Source organism: Epinephelus lanceolatus, chromosome 1 (assembly GCF_041903045.1).
Source record: "Epinephelus lanceolatus isolate andai-2023 chromosome 1, ASM4190304v1, whole genome shotgun sequence".
Classification (NCBI taxonomy): Eukaryota; Metazoa; Chordata; class Actinopteri; order Perciformes; family Serranidae; genus Epinephelus; species Epinephelus lanceolatus.
In genome coordinates, this window is record NC_135734.1 from 45,532,459 (window position 1) to 45,559,577 (window position 27,119).

The window sequence follows — 27,119 nt, forward strand, 5'->3', positions numbered from 1 at the left end:
ATCTTTGACTGTTTCTAACACAATGACGAATAAGAAAGCTATTATAACCTTCTAATAATGGTGGGTTGGACATCACTGACCACTTGTGGACAACAGCACTGGTATATTTTGATCTATAAAGCAATACTGGACAAACTTCCAGCCTACCTCTGCACCCTGCTGTGTGTCAGCTCTGGTAGTTACCAGCTACCTTCTCAAGGTGGTTGCTTTTTAATGTACCCTGGGTTTTAACAGATCTGGGGTAAACTGATTTCTCCTACTCTGCACCTTGGACGTGCAACAATCTTTAAAAACATCTGAAATTAAATAATATTCACTGATGAATTTAAGGGCATGATAAAGAATGTAGTGACAGAGACGTGTGCTTGTTTTTCTTGAGAGGCCACTACGTTTGAATAGCCAGGTCTCTCTTGTAAAAGAGATTTTTGATTCTATAATGAAATCTGTATCTGCAAATGCACTGTTATAATTGATATAAGATTAATTGAAAATATAAAAAAAAATATTTTATTCTACAGGCATTCAGTGGAGTTGTTATTTGTATAGTTGTGAATATTGTAGTGCCAGGTTTTCTCTTGTGAACTGAACTAGATAAACTGGTTTAACACTGTGCACTGTGAATGTGCACTGGAATCGAGGAATGGATCACCGTGATATGATGTAGTATATTTGCATTAGCTAAATGGACGGCTGAGTTACCAACAAAATAGGTAACTGCCGGTTCCCAGACTCTCTGAAGGTCCTCAAAGCCCCAGAATGACCATGTGTTTGTGGTTATATCTTGGTGAATTGATTAATTTCTTTTATTTATTTAATTTGCAAAAGAATTTGTATCACCAAAGTGCAATATCAACTAATGCAGGCCCTGCATTATTACCTAATCTTATGACTCTTTGTTGTATAGGTGCTCGGTGTCAAAATCTAATTTGTCGGCCGAATTATTTTAATTTGCACTTTGCTCATGTGGCTCATATTCCAAAATAAATATATCTTTAATAAAATAACACAAATTTAAGTGACACACAGGTCAGACCTGAGCCATTCAGAGGAAACTGCCAATAAAGTCAGTGGAGCTTTAACTGAATGTTCCCATATTAGATGCAAATTAGTGGCTATTTGGAAGACTAGCAGTGTTGTAAGCAGGGAGGGCAGCTGGAGCAGGCCAGGCTTCAGGTAAAACTGCCCCTGCAACCAGTGGGGCCAGTCAGTGCAGTGCAGCTGTTAGATAGAATGAGGAATCTTCATGTAACCAGACCTTATCTGAGGTCTGGTTCCGCAGCCAAGTTTCTGCTCTTTGCTTGAGCACTGGTAAAATTCAAATGCAGTTTAAACAGCAGAGCTCCCCAGGGCTGTGTGCTCAGTCCCTTCCTGCTATTGCTGCACACACACAACTGCAACACCGGAAGATGACTCTATTGTGAAGTCTGCTTACAACACCACCATCATCAGCCGGAAACAGTGATGAGAACTCATATTGGAGGCAAATCAACAATCTGGCAAAGTAGTGCTCAGAGAACAACCGTCTGTTCAACGTCAGCAAAACCAAGGAGTTGATTGTTGATTTTAGGAAAAAGGAGGGGAAGACACGTACAACCCTGTCTACACTGATGGAGCTGAGGTAGAGCGAGTGAACAGTTTGAAGTTCCTTGGAATCAGCATCACAGAGAGCCTGACATGGTCATCACACATCTCCACCCTGATGAAAGAAAGCAACAAAACAACTTTCTTTTTCTTACAGGAAACTTGAGAAGCAATTTTACCCAGCCAAGTTCTTGTCAACTCTTACACAGAAGCAATAGAAAGCCTCCTGAGTTAAAACATTACAAACTGGCACGGGATGCTGACAGGCCCGGACAGGAGGGCTCTGACTAAACCTTAAACCTTGAAAAAGTTAGCTGACTTTAATAGGGGCCCTAACAGCAAAGATTTCACACCATGGGGCCCCAAACTGGACACTCATTCTTGGGAATGGGGACAAAACATTACTTAGTGTTTTTTTTGTATTTTTACTCTTCAGTTAGGCTGGAAAATATATTTTATAAGATCTAAATCTTGACTATTAAATCTTGTAATGAGCCATCCTCCTGGTGATTTAATTTTTTTTCTTGAATAGCGTAATAATGGATGTCAGAGGTAAGATCTGACGGAGCTGATGTCTTATGGACCTGACAGGAAGTTATATATTTATTAATTTCACAGCAGTCGAAGTGAGTAGCCATTTTATTTTTCATAGTTGCTGAGAGTTCTCTTAATGCTCATCAAAATATTCATTTTTAAACCATAATTCTTACTTAGTTGTGATTTAGAGGGGCTACAGCCACCTGATAGGAATATTATTAAATTAATTTATCAAAAAATGCAACGCTCACCAGAACTTAAGCAGCATTCCCGCCTTTTTAGAAACCAGGAAGTCAGGAGTCCTTTTGATGTAGCTGATCCCTTTTATACCTGATTAAATTATGCTATTGTAGAAGTCTGACAGAGCTGAAACAAATTTGGGACACATATTTAAAGGGCCAACATTTTCACAAAAAATATACTTTAAAGCAAAGATGAACATAGTAGTAGATTTTTGACAACGATGTTATCAGTGCGTACTGTCCATTTTAGATTTTAAAGGCTTTTAACAAATATTTTTAACTGTTTGAAGTTGTGAGTTATTTTCTGGGACAAGGCTGTTAAGATCAAAATATTTTATAAAGCATATTTATTTTAAACATATAAATCCTTTAAAAATAATGTGTCATCCTGGAAACTGAATAAGTGTGTTGATAAGTTAGAGTTTTAAGGGTTTTCTTGGTAGGATGTTATTTGTCCCAGTAGTTATGAATAGGTGTTTCTCATAAATAAGTTAAGTAACACTAACACGCCCAGGAGCCTCTGGGAGATTCCGGTCAGGCTGAGGGTCTCTGCTACACACGTTAAACTACTCTACTTTGAACTGTTAAAAATGGCAAAGAAACTGAAAGACTAAAAAAAAACTAAAGGGCGCCACAAAGATGAGGAAGCACAGAGTATACTTTGTGGTCAAGGTGGGAAACACTTCTGGATATGTTCATGTAATAATGATAAAGTAGATGTGATAATAATGTGTTAATATTAAGAAGAAACTGTATTTCCTACATGAGATACAGCAATGAATATAGTAGAGAATGCAGCATTAAAAAGACATAGCACACTGTCATATCCGTGTGTGTGTGTGTGTGTGTGTGTGTGTGTGTGTGTGTGCTATTAATAGCCATTGCTCAGTCTTAACTCTAACCCCGGCCTTGGCCTTTTCCCCAGTATTTCCTTCATGCTGGACCTTGTCTCAGTGTCACTGAGGGTAAAGGTCCTCACACACATTCTGTCACAGCAACATGTCATTTTCAACATTTGATACTTGATGTGACAACCAAGTAGGCCAGCTACTGGGTCCAGATTTCTCCTCAGTCATTAAAGGTCCACACAGTTTAATATATTCACCATCATACTTGCACTTGGCCATGTCGCTGAGCTAGTTTGCTGTGTCTGTCATGTAGCTGTCAAGTAGTACCTCACTCTACAGCAGAAAACAGCTCTTCAAAATAACAGCTCCATGCCAGAAATTTGCTGTCCTTCAAAATAAAGAACATTTTTTACAAAGTTGACACACTTGTGAGTCACTTATGGTCCTTTCAGAATGGGCCCGTGATCCACTTCATGGATATGGAATCAGTTCATGTGTTTTTAAGGAGGCAGCAGACACTATCACGGCAGCTGATTTCAACAATATTCATTAACTTTACATTTGAAAATTTGAATGCAAAGAAGAGCCCATCACCAGACACTTAATCCCTGCACTAAAAGTCAAAGTAATACTAAGGAGAAAGTATGTAAGTGCATTTTGTGTGACTCATTTTCAGAAGGACGTAGTGCACTTCTGACTACACTTACTTTAAAATGCACAAAACACTGCTGAAATATGATGCAGCGTTAAGAGGTCAACCTAACGAGCGGTATTGTTTGTATAACAACAAACAATAAGAGAATGAGAGATGCAATTCAACCTCAATGAAGACTTTGACCAGTGCAGTTGAAAATGAGTGTCACAAATAACCAACTTACTTGGATTCTTTTCATTTTGCTCAGGGATGGTGTCACTGATATGAGGCAGGACTGATTAATAAACAGCCTGAAGCAGATCAGACACTTTTGTTAGAGAAAATATTGTAGAATATGTACAGTACTGTTCTCATGCCCATTGATGACGTTTCTGTGAAGCCTAATTTGTCCTAAAAAAGACAATATGGCTGAAAAATGTAGTGACTATAAATACAGGGAGTAGAGGGGCTAAACTGAGGCCACTGCTAGAAACCCTACACTACAGCTAATTTAAGAGCACGTTTCAAGAGGTCTTGCTCAGGACCACAGCGGACTGTCACCCTATCACTGTCAAGTCTCGCAGGTTTGACTTTAAAGACCTCAAAGTGTCGACCTGGCCTCCAAATTCCCCAGATCCCAATCTGAATGAGCATCTGTGGCACGTGCCATTAACCTACCTCACAACCCACTGGACTAAATGGATCTGCCGCCAACGCACTGGTGCCAGACACCGCAGGACACTCCCAGAGATCCTGTGTCCATGCCTCCACAGGTCAGAGCCAAGTCCGATCCAAGGAGGCCCCACCTTGGATCAGGGGTACATCTGGGGTACCGGCACATCACAAGAATCCTTGAGCAGATTGGGACCTGGGAAATTTAGAAGCCAGGTCGACACCTTGAGCTTTTTGTCACACTCCACAGGCCATTTGTAAACAGTTTTTGCAGTGTGGCATGGTGCATTATCCTGCTGGGGGGCCACTGCCATTGGGTAGTACTGTTGCCATGAGGGGGGGGTACTTGGCCTGCAACAGTGTTTGAGTGGGTGGAACATGTCAGGTGGTATCCACATGAATGCCAGAACCAAAGGTTTCCCAGCAGAACAATGCACTGGAACAAGTTATTCACTTCACCTGTCAGTGGTTTGAATGTTTTGGCTGATCGGTGTATATCTGAATAAAGACTTAGCTTCTTTATACTAGTTTTATGCTATTTAGGTAACCTCATTACCATATTTAGGTAACCTTTAGGTAACCATTCCTTTCAAATCCGCCCACAGGCAGGTTTGAAAGGAATGTTTTCTATTGATCTAAGGATGCGAAGGAGGGGGAGGTGCGGGTGGGGGCCAGCTGTGTAGTACAGTAGGGTGGTGTTCAGCTCCAAACTACAGTGGTGGTTCTCCCAAGACTCCAAAGTCACATTTACTTCATCAAATCCATCCAATATTTTTACTCCCCTGGCATATTCTGTTGTAGCATGTTCGCAATTTTAAGGCTCAGCAGCTGTGTGTTGTCTAAGTAAGGTGTCAAGGTGAAGCTAATCTTAACCACAGAGACTGATGCTTTGTCACAAGCTGGGTATACATTGTGTTATTTTGGGCTGTCCCAGACGCAAGATGACCAGCATGAAAGAAACGTGGCGATATCTTTGGTTGTGGCCCTAAAACAGTGGTCCTACATCTTGCAATCAGGAATCTGGGATGACAATCTCACTGTGTGACTGCTGTTATGACCTACATCTACTAACCATGCAGCATGAAATGACACACTGATGATAAACCCCAACAAACAGACAGATAGCAGCTCGCCATGGAGGCAAAATATGGTTAAGGAAATGTGTGGGATTCCACCAGAGAGGAAAACCTTGTGAAAATGTGGCAGCAGAAGCTTTGGACGAAGCACGAAGCATGGACGGAAGTAGCAGTAGAGGTGCAGCTGACAGGCGAGCAACCTAGCAGCTAGCAAACACACACAGACCCACAGCAGTTATAGTGCCCACAAAACTTTAGGTTATTTAAAAATGTGACTCTCTATGTTGGGCTTCACAGTTGGAGAAGTAATACCCAGAGCAGCACTCAGTATGGGAAGCTGTTGCATCGTATAGCCTGTGATTCAGTAGGCACTGTCATCGTACAGTCTGCATACATCAAACTTGATGTTGTACCCAAGTTTATTAGATCCATATCAGAGGCTTTACATGTATTATTTTAATGCAAAAAGTAACTGAAAGTGAAATACAAGTTGTGGAGTAAAAAGTACCTCAAAATCCCACATATGGTATCTGAAATGTACCTGAAGTGATCACGAGAAAGACGAGTTTGAATACCAGAGTACGCTGCTAACTACAGAGCCATGTCCCAGATGATTGCCGCTAACAAAAAGCAGGACAGAGAAACGTATTTCTGACAGAATAACAGATGCAACAGTGCTGATACTTGAGTTTTACTGTACACAACCCCAGTCACAGAGTGACATAGCGAACCGGCTACAGGTCACATTGTTTCTGTACAGCCAGAGAGAATATGAAATTTGAGGTAAACAGAAGAAAGGAAAATAAACTCTATTGGCATACGCAAGTTTCTTTTTAATGGTGTGTCTTTAAAGGTATACTAGGCAGGATGTTCCTAAAAAGTAGTAATCCCTCTTGATCATCACTTATGACGCACTAGAGGTGTGTGGTGGTGTTTTTATCTGCAGACCCTCCCTGTATTGTCATGTTTTCTTCTTGCTGTGTTCGGGATGTTCCTGGGTGCAGCTCCCAGCTAATATGAGCACACAAGGAAGTTGAAGACTTTATAAAATAGTAGCAACCAGGTCGTATCAGCACATATCCAAGAGGAAGTTATGGAAATTGTGGACAAAGTGCTGGGAAAAAAAAATGCAAATATAGTGAGGAGAAGTGGACAGAGCTTGCTCCAAAGCAAGATGAATCTGCAATTGGGTTTCACTTCCATTTCCTCTGGCGAGCCCTGAAGGATGATGGTGAAGAAGAGGTATGGCTAGGTGCCAGTGGTTAGCTTTGTCAGCTTGTTTAAGTATTAGGTTTTCCATTACTGCAAATGTAGCTTTCCTTTGTCAATAGCTTGGAGTGTACGTACAAGCAGTGTCGGAAGGAGGGGCCAAAATTGAATGTTGTAACTGGCATTCCTGCATAGTATACCTTGAAAAATCAAGACTGGGGTCGATCGGCTTAGAAATAAGGACATACTGTGTTTACGACGACTTCATTTAAAGTCCCTCTCCACTCAAGAATGTTTTTCTTATGTTTATGGCCCCAAAATGTCTGACCTCACATTCTTCTACTGAAGGGGACATTCAAACATAGCTCGGGCGAGCTAGATAAGATGTGTCAGTAATACGAAAGCCAATTGCTGTCTAATATAGGAAACTCTCGTTGTCAGGGGAACAGATGTCAACACAACTCTGGAAAAGAAACCTGAAACCTCCAGCGCAGAGCGGACCTGGCAGTACAGAGAGCAGAGTTAGCATTAGCATAGTGAACATGGTAGAGATGTAAACTGGACCCTGGAGTTTCTTTCCGCTGCCTACCCAGAACCTACCGAAGCTAACAAACAACATAAATAAAAGACGCAATTTGCACTGAACATTCTGATTAAATGCTAGCTAGCCGGTCTGACTGAGGCTCGAACATGTATGGCTGAATCGCTTCAATTGTTTCTCTAAAGCTAGCCATGTTTCACTGGAAACAGAATTGTTTTTATTATGCGAGAAAACCACGTTAGACAAAATACTAGTTTAAGTATTTATACTTCAAAACGAGTCTGGAGTGAGACTTTAAAGACTTCAGTCATGTTCAAATTACTGTCTTAACCATCTGTTTGATTGTGGATCGACTCCAGTCCGTCCATGCATAAATGTGTCTGCTGACAGAAGGAGAGAAGTGTAGCTACAGTCATGAGTAATGAGGCAGTGAGCCAAAGGTTTATCATGAAGACCACCGTGTATGTCTCTCAGTGTTTGAATGAGTTTCACACTACAGGTGAGTCAAGAGCAAATTAAAAAAAAAAAAAAAAGACGTCAGCTCACCATTTTAATTCGACTTAATATTCACAAGAGGTCACTGTGTCAAAAGGCTGAAAAACATCACACACTCACACACATTATCTTTAAATTCCACAAATGTAGGACTTTCTCAGAGTGCATCACTGTTGAACACAGACAGACGAGGCGCTGGAGGCGTCAGGCACGAACTAAAGTCTTCCAACGTGTTGTTATCATGGATGTATAAAGAGTACTGGATCCAGCGTTGAAGGTGAGGCTCCTGTAAAGACTTCCCGAATATAAAATTACCCATATCTTCTACATGGTTGAGCCCACACAGCAGAAACAATACAGGCTTTTGTGAGACAAGTGGCTCACTTCTGGTTTAGCACTCCGCTAACTTAAATCAGAAATGACTGAATGATTGAAATGATTTAATGGTGCAGCCAAACAGTGTTATTACACTGTCATGATAAAATCTTTTTATCCCCATTCAAGTCAGTGGAGCGCTTAAAGGGAAGTAGCCAGCTTGTGGGCCACACCATGCAGAAGAGGTGCCGATCATAATTAACTTTATAAATGGTAATTACTCTTTTCTGGCTTAACGCACCACTGAGCAACTTTCATGGGATGAAAAGGGCCCCACGTACAACGCTGTATCAAGTTCTCTTTATACATTCATGCCAACAGCATCATGTGATGGATCCAGAATCGTCGTCAAAACTTAGCACACTTCCTGGGGGCTTGTTTGTAATATACCCTCTGGCAGCCATATTAGAGGTCCACAACTTGTTTTGAAGGGTCACACGCTTAGCCTGTACAAAAATATTGACTGTAAGTACCATGACATCGCTGATTCGTTTGCGGACTCCTGTTTGAAGCCTTGAGTTTGGCATTTCGGCTGTGATTTCTGGAGCCAGAGGTGACCGTATTTGGACCAGAGGTGAAGCTGACTCAAAGCGGCACTGCCCTTGAATATGGGCACTTTTAAACCTTAATAAAATTTAAACAGGTGATTTATATAAACATTCACCCCCTGTGAAGGTTTCATGAAAAGGGAAGTTAGCTGTAGAGGCTGAAACTGGCTGTAAACATGTTTATGGTACAAGCTTATTGGCTTTATCAGCTTGTTGGTGTAAGCACTTACTTTGGTAAATTAGCCTGCTAGCTAATGATTAACATTCACAGACTGAAGAAGAATAGCCAGTATTACTGCTTGAGGCAGTCATGTCTGCCTGAGAAAAGCAGCTGCAAAGGATCCAGTATCAGCGTCCAAGTCCATACTGGAAGCCTCACTGATGGCATTGATTATAACCAGGCACTGGTGCCACTGTAATGTTGAGTAATGGGAAAACATGCCCTTTCTATTGACAATGCTCCTTTTTCCCCCCTCATATGGCATTTTAGGAATTTAACTGATTAGATCCAGAGTGCCGAATGAAGAAGTTGCCCGTGGACACTTGGGTAGGAGATATGGCTGACAGAGGGATCAAAGCCTGGATCCTCTCTTTACACAATGTTGCTGTAACACGTAATCTTTTTGGTAGACAGCGATACGTCAGTAAGAAAGTCCTACATTTTCATCATTCATCTGGGTTTTTTTTTTTTGCTGCTGCTGAGATTTAGCAGAGATGGTGAAGACGATGGGTTGTCGCCATCACTGTAGAAGAGCAGAGAGATGACAACGCAGGAAGCAGAAAAATGGCTGACTCTTCGTCTTTCTGTTTTTGCTTTTTTTCCCATACATTTGTTTATTCTTCACATTGCTCCCAGAAACAAGCCTCGTCCTGTTTCTCCAAACACCATTCCCTGGAAGTATGCACTTGCACTCTCTTGCCCTATAAGTGGCCTTTCCCAAAAAGAGATTTTTCAATACATAAACGCAGGCTGTCAGGGCACGACATCTGCCCTTTCGTAGTCTCTGCCCTTCAGAAACAGATAAGTGTACAGCTGGAGCAAAAAGATTTTTACTGTTACATTAATCAGAGAAGAAAAACCTTGGTTCATTTTAAGTCAGTGAATATGTGCACAAGTGCATACTTTGGGGCTGGGGTATGGTTAGATATTGGGACGTAGCCTTCACGACAGAGCAGCATGCTAGCAGCCAGCCCAGGAGCCCAGAGTCCATGTCTCTCTTCCAGATGTCTGGGAGAAGCCTTATAGCACAGAGACAGATAGGAGAGGGGTTCTAGCTAGCTAGCAGGGCAAGCTAGCTTAGTTAGCCGCCCAGGCCTCCAGGTCCGCCATGTCATCCTCGTCTTCTTCCTCCTTCTTCTTGGCTAAAAAAGGAACACACAGACATAAAGCATTATATTTAATTATGTTATTGTGCAGATATTTGTGATGTGGACAATATGTGTGAATTAAATCGAATTTTTATTTAGTGACGTATCGTACCTGGTCTAGCTGGTAGTGATGTAGATGGTACGCTGGGTAGAGGAACGTCCTCTGTTCCTTCGATTTCCAGAAGATTTTTATCCAGCTCTTCCTGTTCCAGATCCTCCAGCTCAGCCATAAGCTCATCCTGAACACACACACACACACACAAGTAAGTAATCAAGAAACCAGGTATGTGCAGGCAGACCACACAGACTAATTAAAGGGTGAATAAATGACCATTTGTATATCACATTTCAAGTGGTCTCCATTCAGTTATTTGGTCCGCACCAGGGTTTGACTGACAGCTTTAACACCAGCCCAAACGAACCGTACTAACCACGTAAACGGGCCTAAGCTATTTTCAACTGAACAAAAAAGGTAAGGAATGGAAGCACCCTGATCTATCCTCTCGTCAAAGCTCGACTCCATTGACAAAACAGTAATTTTACCTTGCTGAACAGGGGAGCTGCTGGTCTACCACTGCCCTGATGAGTTAGTTTGTTTGTGTTACTGTGTGACTTTGCGGAATCCGAACTAACTAGGGATGCACCGAATATTCGGTAACCGAATATAATCGGCCGAATATTGCAAAAAAACACACATTCGGTATTCGGTGGAATAAGTTAAAAGCAAGGCTGAATAATAGCGGCGTGTTTTGATAACGCAATCAAACAGCGTGCCGTGACGGGCCGAGTAAAATGTCGGCAGTGTGGCGATCCGCCTGTCACGGCACTGGCATTTGCGACTAAAAATAGTTTTGAGCGAGCAAAATAGGCTTAAATCATTCAGCACGCTGTGCGAGCAGCCTACAGATTTCAACCAGCAGCAGAAACGAAAAGCGAATCCCACCGATTGTGGGTTGAACGGGGGTCACAGACACAGACAGTAATGTATTCCTGTCAAATACGCCGGCCATCGGCTTACCGGCAACGGAGAAGTCGGCTCCAATAATATCCTCTTCTTGGCGTCATGACTGCCCAGAAGTACCTGAACAGCCGAGCCAGCCGAACACAGGTATGTGACGTGTCAGAAGAGAAACGAGACGTTCACGGCCCACAAACCTCACCACACTTTAGGGACTGTTCTTTACTTATGAAGGGACTTGTCAGGGGTGGAGGGTGGCTGGTTGATTTTTATTTCATTTATTTATTTTATTTTGATCCCCCCTATGTTAATCACTCATTGATGCTGTTTTTGAAGTATGAATAAGTCAATAAGTAATTTATTCCATTGAAATATCATTGATGTATTATAGAAAAGTGATTTATCTTTTTATAAATGACAAAAGGCACATCTGCCTCATTTTCGCTGTGGTATCGTGATACTACTCAGAACCATGATATTTTCATTGGTATCGTACAGTGGGTCCCAATATTGGTACCGTGACAACACTAATCTGGAGGGGGTTCATCTGCAAAAACTAATGAAAAACTAAACAACAATATTCGGTATTCGGTACTCGGTATTCGGCCAAGCGTTTAATATTATTCGGCTTCGGCTTCGGCCACAAATTTTCATTTCGGTGCATCCCTAGAACTAACCCTTTCAAACACCAGTCACACAATAACACAAACAAACTAACCGATCGAGGTAGTGATAGACCAGCAGCTCCTGTGTTTAGTGAGGTAAAATCACTATCTTTGTCAGTGGAGTCTGGCTGCAAATAGAGCATGGATTATTTTCACTTTCAGTTCGGTTTCCCATCAGAGAGGGCTGTGTGTTTGGGAAGTACTGAGCATATGACTGGATAAATGAGCCTTGGATTACACTGCATGAGTTCATGAAAGGGTGAGTGAGTGTGGGTGAGAAACTGATATACAAATGGTCATGGGGGGGATTCCTTTAATGGTATAATGAAAGACTAATTTCTGTCATCTGAAATTTAGAGTTTTCTCCATTTGATTCCAATGCCAGCAGCTACAACTGAAAGTGTATATTATCGTGTTTGTGATTAATTATTCATGACAGTTGGGCAGAGCTCAAGAGATACACTACATATGATACTGCACTCTTCACCAAGTCAAGTCTCTGCAGCGTTTTGCCTTCATGTCTAAAGTTAAGTCCATTTGCTTGACATTTTTACAACTCGCGTCCCACTTGTGTCCAAGTCTCACGTCTACAGCCCTGCATTGATAAATATTGTAACACATGTACTGTAAAAAGTGTCATGCAGGGATCCTAATATTGATACTAGAGTCTATTAGAGCTTGTTTGGTTAATGAATGAAGCTGTACAAAAATTGTTGCAGCTGTGAGGTTTGTCTCTGACTAATTGATGACGTTTAACCCTGAACTCTCCCCTGATAGTTCCAGGGCCATCACAAAGTACAACCCCATCTGGTTCGTCTGGTTGAAATGCAGGTAAGATTCCAGATTTCAGGAAATTGTTTTAGTCCATGTTCTTACCTCGTCGTACTCTTCTCCGAAACCAATCGGTCTGGAAATTACATCTGAGATTTCTTGGGCCACTTCCTGTTGTTCTGTGATGTCCGCCATCAGTTCGTCTACTTTGTTGATGTCCCTGTGAAACAGAAGGACACGAAGAGAGAGATGACATCAAACTGGATGCATGAATACAAATGGCTCTGCACAAACCAAGAAACTGGTGTCTATAAGATTCTTGGACGATGTTTATCTCCCGATTCAATACTATCATGATACTTGGGTGCCGATTCAATATATATTGCTATTTTTAAGTATTGCAATTTGTGATTTTTGTTTGCATTTTTAAATACTGGCCAACGGGAAGAGGCTGAATCATACACTTCTAGAGACAGTTTATCATGAGGTATAGTTACAAAAACAACGTCAGCCAGTCTTTTATGTCAGCAGCATCATATAGCGCATGGAAAAGTGGTAAATAAACTAGTAACTGTTTTAACCCCAGCAGGATACCAACCCTGGACCTCCCGCATGAAAGACAAGTGCTCTAGCCACTACATTAGGGAGGCCCACTACACTAAGGTAGGACGGGAGGATAGTGGCCTCACTGGTTTGTTTCCTATAAAGTTCAGAGTTAGTCAAGAAAAGAAAACTAAAACTACACCAACATGGCAACATTTTGGATTTGAAGCTGTACAGGCCTTTTTGAGCTAAACTTATGTCGGACCCTATATTTCTCTTTATTCCGGTCACTCACTTTGAAAGCGTCACGATGGACGAGGAGCGGCTGATTCTTGAATGTGAAATTAAGACTAATCTTTACAATTCCTCTTAATTTCACTACAAAAGCACAAATGAGAAAAGGATTAGCTAGCCAGCAACCTCGCAGTCCCTCTGCCCCTCCCCACCACGAGGAGACTATTCGCCGGTAGGAGAGCGGGAGAAAGCTCTGGAAACGGACCTCCAGTAGCTGTTGCAACTTGAATTTAGCAAACCCCAGGGCCGGGGTTCGCAGCGGGCAGGGTCTAATGTGTGTAAAGGCAGCAACAGAAAGTTTGCTAATCCGTTTTTCTGCTTTCTCGCTTCAGACTTTTTTTTTTTTTTCTTGAAATGGATATGACAGCACATTACTTGCTGACCACCACAATAAAAGTGGCAACTTCTTTCCACCTCTGCATTTGAATTCTATCAATTCAGGCATAAAAAAATCAATTATGAAAATCTTAAAAAGAAACATTTACAATACATGAGGGAATCAGTGTTTTTCCCCACCCCATCACTTAGCAAAGGCAAACAAAGAACAACAAAAGGCAGCTGATTATAAAAGGAATAAGACAAGAAAACCTGTAAACTTAAACTCATAATACTTAAAATAACCTCAGCAGCACCCAAAAAAAATCTAACCTGTAACTTGTTTCTAAATGTCTCTTACATGTGTTGGTGTGCAGCCTCCATTGCCTTGGCTGCAATGCTCATGTTCTTGAGCACTTCTGTGTTGGTGTTGGCATTCTCTAGCGCCTCCCTCTGGAATTCAATGGTAGACAACGTCCCGTCGATCTGAAGCAGCTGCTTCTCATAGCGCTTCTTCCTTTTCAAGGCCTGCAGAGCCGCTGGACAGAAAAAGAAAGGATGGATCAAAGTTTGGTCAGGAGACAGATACAAGGCTTTTTCTTTTAGGAGTAAATTTGTGTTGAAAATGTTAAGTATGAGACAATGAGACAAAGACCAATAGACACATATCTGATGCATGCAGCAGCAGCTTTCTTTGTATGTCTCAGGACAAATAAGGAGCAGGTAGAGCTGCGCTGCTGCAAGATGAGCTTCAGTGAAATGATGAATTACAGTGTTTGTCCTAATGGAGCAGGACTCGGTTAATCTGATAAAATCCCGTCTGAGCCAAATCTCTGCCTGCAGACGCAATATGCTTTGGACAGACTACTTTAAGTTTGTCCTCTCTCTAGCATCTCATCGAGCTCTCAGAGATCTGGTCTTATCTGAAACAACAGAGATGAAAATATTTGGTAAACCTGAGGCTGCTGTTGGATTAGCTGGATTTAGTAGCTGGATTTCTATCACTGGAAAGAACAGCTTGACTGAGTACGACAAAGTGACTTTTGTAGTATTAGTGCTGAAACAATTAGTTGATTAGGTCTAATTAATTAGGCGATTCTCAAAGAATTCATGAACAAGTACTTCACATTGATCGTTTGAGACATTTATGAAGCAAAAATGACAAACTTTACTGGTTCCAGCTTCTCAAATGTGAGGATTTTTTGAACTGATGATAGTAAACTAAACTTCTTTTGGTTTTAGACTGTTGGTTAGACTAAACATGACATCCGCTTGGGCTCATGGAAATTGTGATTGTCCCTTTTTACTAAATTCTGACACACAGTGCTCCAGGGATCCATGTCAAAATACCAATGTGACTTTTCCATTGGATTGAATTTCGGATTACTGCAGAAAATAAACTCTGTGGCAAATGAGTTTATGATACTTTTGATTTGTTCACAAGATAATCTTCACTACTTCACTACGTACTACTTTTTTTGAAGCCAAAATGCATTTGTCAGAATTAAAAAGCGAACATTAGTCTATAAGCTAACTACACCACAGTCGCATGACCTAAGACCTTTTTAAGACACACAAAAGCTTCAAAATTCTCAAGTGGGGTATTTACAGACATCTTTTATGTTATAGAACAAAACTTTAAAGTCTCTTAAGCTTGTGTCAACCACAGAAGAACCCACTGACTCTGACACGAGGGAACAGGGAGTGGTTAAATGCAGGTAAAAATTTCCAGACAGACTAAACAATTAATTCTGCAATGTTACTACTTAAACTTGAGACATTCTGTCAATTAACTAATACACTAAATGTTACAGGTCTCTCTTGTGTATTTATTTATTTTTTCACTGACTGTATATCCTGTATTAATCATTTCAGTATATGCGTCCACAGTATATTTTGGCACTTGCCTTCCTCCATGTGGTTTAATTACACAGAAAAAAACATCTAAGCCAGAACACAGGGAAATCCCCTTTGGTTCTGATAAGGGAAAGCACCTAATCCACAGAGGCGGTGACTTAAACCTGCTGAGTCATACGTGACGAGGGAAGTGGGTGATGAAGTCACAAGAGATAAGAATGTATGCTGGAGCGTGTCTGGATTACAGCCTCGGTTTGGAACCAAGATTAGAAGATGCAGTTACATAAGGTTTAGCTCTGAATAAAACTCAAAGATCAGGATTTGACGTTAAAATAGTTTCCACTTGCTGTCACTGTCACAGTTATAATCTTTGTTTTCATCTTGCTTCGCTGCTGCTATAGTGATGCTTTCCCTGTCCGAGATCTGTATCATGCAAATGTCCACACAAAGTCTGTCTGTTTTAAGCAGGTTATTATTTAAAGGGATAGTTCAGATCATTTGAAGTAGAGCTATATGAGATTCTTACCCATACTCAGCAGCTTCTGTGATCAGTGAGCTAAAATAATTTTTTTTGTCAACAGAGTAAGGAATTTTGACGAGAGCATAAATGGGAAACTAAAGCCTTTATCACCTTGCACGTCAGAAAGGGCTGTGTGTGTTTAGGTAAAGCAGTGAAAATATTCTCAGTATCGAGTATACTAAAACTGATGTTGATTTTTTAGGGGGAGTTCATGGCGGACTTTGCGATATCAGCAAATATTGTATAATTGTCCAAAGAATCGATATAATATCATGAATTAGGGATGCGCGATATTGGATTTTTTTTTGCCCGTATTGATCTGCTGATATGTAACAACTCATGTCGATATATCCACTTTTTTCCCAACCTAATTTCAGTGATCATCAAATCTCTTCTGTGGTGGAATTAACACCATATTATGCCTGTATACCCTCATTGTGATGACCCACTGGCAGATGAAGACATGAAATACAATACTTATCAATGTATGTAATATTCATTCATGGGACAAGATAAGAAAAATAATCTTGGCCAATTCTGATTAATTTTGAAGCTGATATTGACTGATACCAATGACATGATATTATTGCGCATCCCTATCATGAAGAGACTTGTGATTTACACCCCGAATTCCCATCAGCCTCCACTGTACTTTGTGTTTAGTGCTAATTAGCAAATGCCAGCAAGCTAAAACACTAAACTAAAGCCCTTTTTAAATAGGAATTGTGCAACTTTGCAGGAAAGCCCAATCAGTCTTCTTTCAGCATTGGCAGTATAAAAGCAAAATCGGGGAGTGCAGCAAAATGCATCATACAGAATGTGCCATTTTCGGGGCAATGAGGGGCGTGAGTAAGTAACAAAACGTGTAGCTCAGCATGTGACGTAAACAGTGACGCAGTGTTGCCAACTTAGCGACTTTGTCGCTATATTTAGCGACTTTTCAGACCCCTCTAGCGACTCTTTTTCAAAAAAGCGACTAGCGACAAATCTAGCGACTTTTTCTGATGTTATTGAAGACTTCTGGAGACTCTGTTGTGAGAGCACGTATCATTCTTATTCTTCTCAACGAGCAGCAGATGCTGCCGTGGGTTCCTCTCTCGCCCCAAAGCACTCACAGACGGCCCAGTCCTCCCTCCCAGCAGCAGTCAGAGCAGGAGATGTTAACCCCTCCACCTCCAGACTGTGAACTGAAGTGAATCGCGCATGCGCGGAACCGCCGCTGGCTGATCCCGACCTGGTTTACAGTCAGAGCGGAATGTAAATGTAAAATTTTCTTTGTCTAATATAAATCACTGAAAGAATGTTCATTTGTAGTTCTAAACATATTCAGGGTGTTTTTTTACACAGTTTTTGTCTCTCCCACGACGTTATTCCTCTCTCCTACAGCAGCCATTACAATTACATGCATATGGACAATTATGCAAATTCTGAGGGAAGCCGCGGCTGGTCAGTCCTTCGGCGATTCTCTCTTAAGTCGGCCCATCCTTCACCGTTCCCGTCATTTGACGGTTAATGGCCTCTTAGTTTGCGAGGACAAGGAGGGCGCGCAATTCCTTGTCTCCCCAGTTGCTCATCTTTACAGTGTCTGTCAAGTTTACGTTTCCCTCTTGCTACTAGCTGCTCATTTCTGCTATCAGCTGTTTCCTGTTAGTTCACCGCCAGTGGGTCGCACGTGCAGCATCATCAACAGCTCCTCCCACAAGTCATCAACAGCTCCTTCCATGGCAGAGAGCGCCTCGGTCTTTTTAAACCAAAACGGTTCCACTAATATGTCTACCCCTTTGGGCGGAAAACTGGGCACCTTGGATCAACTCGCCAATCCAGCCCAAAACAGCCCAACATTCGCTGAAAATCTGGCAGTGTAAAAGGGGCCTAAGACTGTGAACATGGGAAACATCATAACAGCTTTACATCAATTTGTTAGCATTGTCATTGTGAGCAGGTTTGCCTAGCCATGTTAACATCTAGCTCAAAGCAACACTGTGCCTCAGTACAGCCTCACAGAGCCGCTAACATGACAGAATTTTTTTTTCTATTAAAAAAATGAAGCCAAGGTTCTCATATATTGCACGCAGCTGTACACGAACTTCTTAACTGGAACTGGAAAATTATAATCCATCAGAACATTTCAGATATAGAAAAAAGACGAATCTTTATCAATCTACACAAACAACTCTTTATCGATCTACTGACCAGACTGGTTGGTCTGGTCCACCAGGAGCCAGAGAGCAGCTGACAGTTCCTGTTTCATCTGATTATTCTGGCACCTGGCTCTATCCCTGGACTGATAACATCATTACCCAACATCACACACAGCATAATTAGATTATCTCGGTGGCGGAGCTGCATTCAGACCACACCCTTGAATTATGGGTCACCTTTTGTGACCCTTTGTTTTTCCTGTTGTCCTGCTTTTTTCTCCTGACTGCTTCAAACCTCATTTTTCAGTAGCGACTCTACATGTCAAGTATGATTTACGAGTACACTCTGTTTTCTGTTGCGTTGTCACTTTTATCAACTGAAATGTAAGATATACTTGTCAGTGACAGGGCTGGAGGCTTCCTCACCATTATTACTGGAAAAATGAATCCATTAACGGGGCTTTTTAAACGGCCTGAAGTCAAACAGCGAGAAGTAGGTGCAGTATAGCAGTTAATTGTGTAAACACCAAAATCTGAGAGAGGCATCGTGCAGATGCTGGTAGGGTTTGGTATGTTTGCTTTCAGGAATTAGAGATTGTGTGTATTGTTCTTCATCTCCCAACAAGAGGGAGGCTGACTGATAGGATGAACTATGTTGAAAATCAGGTTTAAGAGTTGAAAGCAAAAGTGTGAGGAACAGTTACAGGACTTTTAAAACCCGTTATAAATGAGCCATTTTTCCTGGAAAGAGTTCATGGTTGCATCACAGATCTCACTGCAACCCCAGTGGGAATCTGGCTTTATGTAATCAGGGGTGTATCATATTATCTTCCCACAATTATTGTGGCCGAAAATATCATAGTAAATAGTCTTATCACAACATTTTAAAACTCTCCTGAAATACTTTTAATAGCTAAATAACAGTAAAATTACAAAACAACGTGTTTGCCTTGAACTTTAACCAACTTAACAAATAGTTGGACTCTGCAAAGGCACCAACATAGCATACACTTTACACACTATCAACAGGAGCTGGCTGGTTTTAATGGTAAAAATTAATTTTATAAGGCCAAACGTGTGTTAATGCACAAAGAACGACGAGCTACACCACGAGGCGAATGCAAATATGTGACTTGTCTGGCCTGTGCGAATGGTGTCCCACACAAAATATGAACCTTCACTGTGGTCAGAGCTGATGCAGTAAGAACACTGGTACAAAAGTGCTTGCACGCAGCTAATCAAAATAAAACTGGTCGTGAAGACAGGAGCGCAGTGCTGCATTCACAGCCTTCTATGGTAGCATATAGGAATTGTTGTTAGTGTTAGTATTATAATTAGAAGCAATCAGGCTTGTGTGGCAGTATGGTATACCAGGGTATTTGGGGTAACCTTATGACCAGGGGGTCCAGAGAGAGACAGCAGGGGAAAACAACATATTTATTTACATCTAACTTGGTAAAATATGGATTTATTTGGTACAAACCAGAGGTGGTGATTGTTGAAACAGTGGACTAACTACAGGACTAACAAAGCCAACTACAACAACTTTGGTTTTATTTAGTTTGTCGGGTTTGACTGAAGTGTGTTTTACAATGACTTAACAGGGCAATTAAGCTAGTCTTGGTTCAGCGAAAGAGAAACTTTTTGTTTAATAGGGCAAATAGTTGTAAGAATATTTCCTGTCGTGACATTTTGTGAGTTTAACCTGTGCACAAATACAATCATATACTGTATACTCTGGTGAAACGCTTGGTATCAGTCACCTTTAAACCAGTATACTGGCACATCTCATAAGTAAGTAACACTGAGTAAGTGACACTACATGCTGTGAACGTATTGAGTAACACTTTCAATCAATGTAGACCGCCTGAGAGGGTTGACAGATTCTGACTGAAGGTTGACTTGACAGTCAGTCGTCTTGTTGACTCTTCCCCAAACAGTCTGAGTTGAAACAGGATGAGCGTCACCACAGTTAACCCGATCAAAAAGGTAAAGAGGCCATGTCTGCATGTTTCCCTCATATTGTGTTCTCATGTCATCACCATCCCTGTTCTTCAAATGCAGATGAACTAATTCAGGCTAACAAGCAGATATGAGGGAAAATTAATCCTGTTTATTCTCATCCAGCTGATTTGGTTCTTTGAAAGCAGTTTCAGGATTGATTTGATAACCCTGGATGCAGTGCGCTCTTTTCTGAAATAAAGGTAAAACTACTGGAGAGTTGAAACCATGAGCAGCATGCATATGATTGGCTAACTGCTGATCATGTGATTGTGGATACATGAGGTAGGTGTGATGAGAATCGGCCCAGCATGCATTGATTTAATACATTCAATCATCATCTCATTTTATAAGTGTTCCTGCATTGTTACGGGTGTCAATTTGTTCGAAATTTTGCTCAGCAATAGGCATTTTCAAACTGGAGAAAGTTTTATTATATTTCTAAGAACGCCACTTTTTATTGTGTCCACACTGCCAGAGCTAGAAACAATCGTGGTTCTTAAAAGGCTGCTTTGATGGACTTTTTCAGCTCCTATTTCAGAGGAGGCTTGAGTGATGTAAATGTGTATTGATTGGTCCAGACCTGAGTGTATTGCAACTGGTTGAACACATGAACCAATGCAGCAATGTTAACCACCATTTAAAAATAAATAAATAAAACAAATGACCATTGGCTGTGTCAGCAACAGGCAACACTAAACACAAACCGATGGTGGAAACAGACCGATGATGAAGTCCAGGTTTAACTGAACATATCTGCAACAGGGAAATTACACCACAAAGCATTCATTATAACAAGAACTGGAAACTTTTTGTCTATATGTCACCAGGACCGTGGATTCCTAAATTAACCAACCACTCAACAGATTACTATTGTTTGGCTGGTGAGTGGAGCAAATCCAACAGCCGCTTGCAGATTTTACCAGCACATGGCTGGTGTCTGGTGCTAATTTCCAGCCCTAATTATGACTATATCACATCAAACACAATGTTACTACAATTTGCACTACAATTTGCACAAAAACCCCACAAATTTTATTGGGGACCCACTCAAATAACCTTCTGTGGGTTCCAGGGACTCACTACAATGAAAACCTCTCTGACAACAACATTTCTGACTCAGTTATTCACGTATGAAGAATGAGGCAGTGTACATCCTGTACTGCTTCCAAAACCACCACAGGGTTAACAAGTGTTTATACTGAGAGTCATTTCAATTACAACCAGTTCCAAACTAATGAGAACCAGATTTTTTTTGTTGTTTATTTAATCATTTTAAGCCTTTTAAATGGGCTTGTAAATTCCTGAAAGCAACGTTTGGTCTGCTGCACCTCTGTCTTCATTGCTGGTGACACATATTTCGACCCACATGAAGAGAGTTACGGTTGACTGGAGCAAGTGCTGAAAAGTATGGCTAAGAAATGAGGAAGCTCGCTTCACATGACAAAGAATGTGACAGGAAGTTTAAAACATGTTATGTGTGTGCCTTATTCATTAAGACATCCCACTAAACTGTGAGGGAATTACCTTTATTCTTTGAATTTAGGTTTCTGGAAAAAATTAAAGGACGACTCTGACTACGTTCAGACTCAAAATCAAGCAGTTTTCACTGTATAAATTTGAAGAATCACCAAAATTGAAGTCCCACATTTGCACACCTTGAAGTAGCTACATTTCTAAATAGCTGAGGTGCAAACGTTGGTAAGTTCAGCTATGATCCCAGTGAGCACCAGAAAGCTTCAGATCTAAGAAGCTGAGAGTGACTTTTTCCTTTAAATTACAACAGCACAGTGTTATTTCTGTAAACGGTGTATCTATGACCAAAGCATTTACAAGTAATGCAGTTAAAATGGAGAAAATATGAATTTTCAATTCAAAGGGATACTTTGCCGATTTTCAACCAGCTTTGTGTCATAACAACGTGGGTATGTGTAAATGAACTGTGCACTTCGGCTGACCAGTGCCCAGATCTTCCTGCTCATCTCCCAGCTCAAATCTGCTGGGCCTGATGCTCAAACTATAGATTGTTCTTCCTCATTTTCACAGGCCCGCCACCACGAACACAGAGTACAAAAGCCGATCAAGACAGAAAACCACCCCCCTCATCTCTCTCTGGTCTCTCAAACACAAACCAAAATCCAATTAAACTGTAAACTAGGCAGTGCTGATCGAATGTAAACCAATACTGTGTTACTGTATTGCCTATTTCTTGCCTAAAATGTTGTCAGAAATACATTTCAGCGCAGCGTTTGGCTCTAATATGACAGTGCAGTGCTGATTAAAGATGAACCACGCTTCTGTTACCATGTTGCATATATCATCCCTCAAATGTTTTCAGACACACGTTTTAGTTTACTGCTAAACTATACTTACAGATTGTTTGTTGCCGACTGGTTGCCATATTGTTCCTGTGTCAAAACAGACAAGCTTGTGTTACATCACCTAAAAGTGGAAGTGTTTCTTGGTCCAGTGCGGCGCAGTGCATTCTGGTATTTTGAGGTTTTCTACTTCTTGAGCGAAAGCGAATGTGTCTGTTTTCTGGCCATGTAGCACTAACATCACAACTAATTGATTGATGATTGATTCTCCTCTACAGACAACCCAGTTTTATGAAAAGACCATCTTTAATAGCTGTGAAATACTTCTTTAAGTAGTGCTCCTAAAATTTTCAGCAGGAAGCATCGGTGCTGCTTGTGGAAAAATTGGAGACAGACTCTTTGTAAACTCCATGCTGACAGGAGGCTGCAGTCCACCAGGATCCAAACCTCATGCTACAAAAACTGCTTCTTCCCATCTGCAGCTGGCCTTTTCCTGCACGAGACTTTTTAATTCTTTTTAACAGCTAGGGTATACAGTTGAGGTCAAAAGTTTACATACACTCATAAAGAACACGTTTGTCATAGATAGGGTTGCGACTGCATGAGATTTGTATGGTACGATAACTATCTCAGGAAAACAGCCATCCACAAGCGTCTGGTTGAATCTCTGACCGCTGCTCTTGAGCGAATTGGTGCAGTTCAAATAAATTTGTCGGCTATCTGTCATGGACTTGTTTCTACAACAAAGTCAAAGTGCTCTTGATGAGGTTAAAGTCAGTACTTTGGGAACCTTAATCTAATCATTTAGCCATTCTGTTACCACTTTTGATGTGTGATTGGGGTCATTGTCCTGTTGGAAAACCCAACTGCATCCAAGTCTTCTGGCTGATGATTTTATGTTTGGGGGGCAGTTGATCGGGGAACTGTAGCTGCTTTGAAATGGCTCTAAGTGACTTTCCTGACTTTTTAAATTCAGTGATGCTGTTTTTCAGATCCATACTGAGCTCCATTGTAGTGTTTGTGGCTGAATCTAATTTGTGTATCAAACAGGCCCGATCTAAATGGGCTCAGAGAAGTCTCCTGCTGTAAGCCCGTTTTACACTGCCTAGTCGAAGTGGGAATATTGCGCCATTATGCCGTCTTGCTGTTCTGTAAATAAGGTACGATTGCAGCATGGGGGGGACAGAGCTGTCTTGCCACTGAGCCGTGTGGGAAGTTGTGGGAATGTAGGTAGTAACAGTGCAGAAACAACTTCTGTCTGAATGACAGCCGGCAGGACGGGATCAGTGTAGCTGGCAGCAGCTTGCGGCCACTCAAAGAAGAAGAAAAGTGTCCGAAAATGTCTGCAAACTAGGGCTGCCACGATTAGTCGACTAATCGATGACTAATCGACTATTAAAATAATCGGTGACTATTTTAGTAGTCGACTAATGGGTTTGAGTCATTTTTCATAGAAAAGTACTATAAAAGTAGCCAAAATATTATTACTGCAGCTTTTTATGTTCAGATATTGGCAGCTTTACACACTCACCTGTGACAGTGAACTAAAACCCTTTGGCATGAATAGGAAACAAGACATTAGATGACGTAATTTTAGGGTTTGGGCGAGACAGACCGACATTTTTCAACATTTTAACACTTTTTTCGATGAAATTATTAGTCGACTAATCGAAGAAATAATCGACAGATTAGTCGACAATGAAAATAATCGTTAGTGGCAGCCCTACTGCAAACTGGAAAAACAATGAGGTCCAGGAGCTCCTTAGCCTCCGAATAGAGGACGAGATCAGCCACCATATAACAGGGATGGTAAATAATTGTTATTGCCATGTTTTCCCATTGCTTTTGTTTATAAAGCGCTGCCAATGTGTATATGTATATGTGTTATATGTCACACTGGGGGCCGACACTCTTGTGGCACGCCATGCCCTTCACGCTTCTGATTATGCAACGCCCGCATCATGCTATCTTAAATCACACACAGGAGCCACTGCTGTTTGGTTCTGTGTAAAAAGCAAAGGCGGCATGAAGACGGGACCTTGTGGCAGATCTATGGCACAATCTCAGTGTCACAAGAAACAAAGAGGTCGTGCCACTTTGTACATCACCAAACTTGATAATTCAGGTTGCTGTATGTGTATTTTTGACCCTGCAGATTGCACACACTTTCAGATAATCCATGTTAAATTCATTACTGTTCTTTGTGATAAAGTAGTAGGAGCTTTATTCATTTCATCACAGAGAAATAAAAGTTGTGGATATTTGGGGAACTTGACACTGCCATGACAAACATGTTCCTTACAAGTGTGTGTAAACTTGTGACCACAACTGTACTGTACACCTTTTATGTTAAGCTGTCTATATTTATGTTCTTGACTGTTGCAGTACTTTACCTCTATTTTTTATACTTTATGTTTTTATTGTATGCTTCAAACACAATGGTCAGTTCCTTTCTGTAAACCTACTTGGTAATAAATCTGAATTTCATTGTGGTTAATAACTTTTTTTTAGCTCCTTCCTAGTTTGATCTGTGGGCTCTCTGTGTGGTCATGTAATTCTTCAGCATGATCCCCTGCTGTCATAAAAACACACATTTAAAATGGAGTCAGGGGACCGTGTGGACTGACAGGTAAATTCAGGTAAATGTAGCCTGACAACTGCCAACTTCCCGGTTCCTCCTGTGCCGTTAGCCTGCGGGCTAAACTAACAAACTAACTAACTAATTAACCCTCCAAATCACTTCAGGAGCTTCTTCCTCACCTCGTTTGTTTTTCGTGCCGTTCTTCTTCGCCGTTAAGAGCTCCTGCTCCACTTTCTTCTCTAGAAATTCCTGTTTTTTGGCCAACATCTCCTCGGTTTCTCGGAGTTTCTGGATAGCCTCCTGAGGTGTCGGCGCTTTTCCACTCTTCCCCCCGCCGCCGAATAGCCTCATTATACCCGACATGTTGTTGTTAAATGTAAACAATAACGGCTGTGTTAACCGTACAAGAGCAGCCGGTACTTCGTGATACCGGACAGGGTGTCGTTAAATCGCTGTGTTGTCTTTTCTCGTCAGCTATCGTCGCCTCGCCGGAGGGCTGCCGCCGCTGCTGCTGCTGTTGTTTTCTTCCCTTCTTCCGCTCTTCCAGAAAGGCCTCGTGATGTCATTACGTCAGCGCTGTTACATGACTCACGCGTGAGTTCAGTGCGTGGACAGTTTTTTTTTGTTTTTTTTTTAAAGATTATTGGCGACGGTCGTTTGTTATATTATAATTGTCGTTTACAGACATGACTGATTAATATTTTAAAGATTTTATTTTTTATATATATAGATTAAAATCAAGACTAGTCCATACCCACTGAGTGCACAGTTGCCCACGTACAGTTTCACATGGTGTGTGTTTGGGATACAGGTCATAGGAAATTGCAGATTAAATAGTCAACTGATCCCATTAAGAAGAGCAATGTATTCAGACAGAGATTTTGTGGATTTGATAGTACGATTGCTTTATTGAAAGTACAGTAGTATCATTGCCAATAGTGGGATAGTTAGTGGGCTAAAACTGTACATTAGTAGTTGAGGTAGCACGTTGAAAGGCAGATAGTTAAAGTGTTTATATGTTGTATTGACTTAACAGTGGTTGTTCACATGGGAAACACAGATTGACCAAGTCAGTGAGTAGAAAAACGTGGGTCAGAATGACACGCTGACAGTTTCCATGATTATGTACAGCATACCATACCATGACTTAGTCATACCAACAAAACAACAACATTGGTCCACAGGGGGAGCCACAGCGATCAGTCGCATTTTAGCCATTTTTAAGCATTTTTCTGTTGTTATAGCGCCACCCAGTTGCCAATTAGAGTTAAATTTCTCCAGTCACCTTGAGGCGTCCTGTTCTACATATCTACCAAGTTTAGTAAAAATCCATATGGCGGTTAGGCCTAGATAAGAAATGAGCTCTCTAGCGCCCCCATTTTGTTTGATGGGGTCAATAATGGAGGGTTCCCCTCAGATTATGTGTGGTCATATGCCTACAAAGTTGTGTGGTGATGGGTGAAACCCTTGAGATGTTATACACCTTTATGTGATGAGCCACGCCCTCCACAATATTCATTGCCTTATAGAAGCTCAGTTTTAGTAAGTTTTCCAACTTTTGCCAAGAGGGAACTTTAGATATTGGTCCCTAGATTATGTTCACCCAGTTTCATGCAGATCGCTCAAACTTCCTAGGAAGAGATCGATTTGAAGTGTTTTTCAAAAAATTCAAAATGGCGGAAAATCTCTATAAGCGGAAGTTATGGGTTCTTGAGGCAAATTTGTTCTTCATGAGGAGAGGCATCTCTGTGCAAAGTTTCATGTCTCTACGACATACGGGGCATGAGATATGCCCATTCAAAGTTTGCCATTTCAATCAGTTGCTATAGCGCCCCCCTTTGGCCAATTGATGTAATATTGCTTCATTCACATCCTCCCATGACCCTCTACCACTGTGCCAAATTTCACATGGATTGACCAAGTCAGTGAGGAGAAAAACATGGAACAGACACACAGACAGAGTTTTCGTCATTATATAGTAAGATATAGTAAGATTATTAACATGTTGTTGTTATTATTATGTAGGCTA

General features: G+C 41.2%; 1 protein-coding gene across 1 annotated transcript; it reads right to left on the minus strand.

Moving 5' to 3' along the window:
* Nucleotides 1–7,877: 7,877 nt before the first annotated feature.
* LOC117257113 (charged multivesicular body protein 4b) lies at nt 7,878–25,646 on the minus strand. The gene is made up of 5 exons (XM_033627021.2): nt 25,270–25,646; nt 14,034–14,211; nt 12,626–12,740; nt 10,239–10,365; nt 7,878–10,120 (listed from the first exon to the last, which is right to left on the minus strand). Exons 1-5 carry the CDS (start codon nt 25,451–25,453, stop codon nt 10,056–10,058), a joined length of 669 nt encoding a protein of 222 aa, XP_033482912.2. The 5' UTR covers nt 25,454–25,646; the 3' UTR covers nt 7,878–10,055.
* Between the last annotated feature and the right edge of the window lie 1,473 nt (nt 25,647–27,119).

Bases quoted from the DNA above. Each gene is read 5' to 3' on its own strand.
- LOC117257113 (XM_033627021.2), bottom strand. From the start codon at position 25,453: ATGTCGGGTATAATGAGGCTATTCGGCGGCGGGGGGAAGAGTGGAAAA. The intron at 14,212-25,269 runs GTGAGGAAGAAG...TTTTCTGTCCAG, and splicing joins CGGCACGAAAAACAAACGAG to CGGCTCTGCAGGCCTTGAAA. The intron at 10,121-10,238 runs GTACGATACGTC...TTCCTTTTTTAG, and splicing joins ATCACTACCAGCTAGACCAG to CCAAGAAGAAGGAGGAAGAA.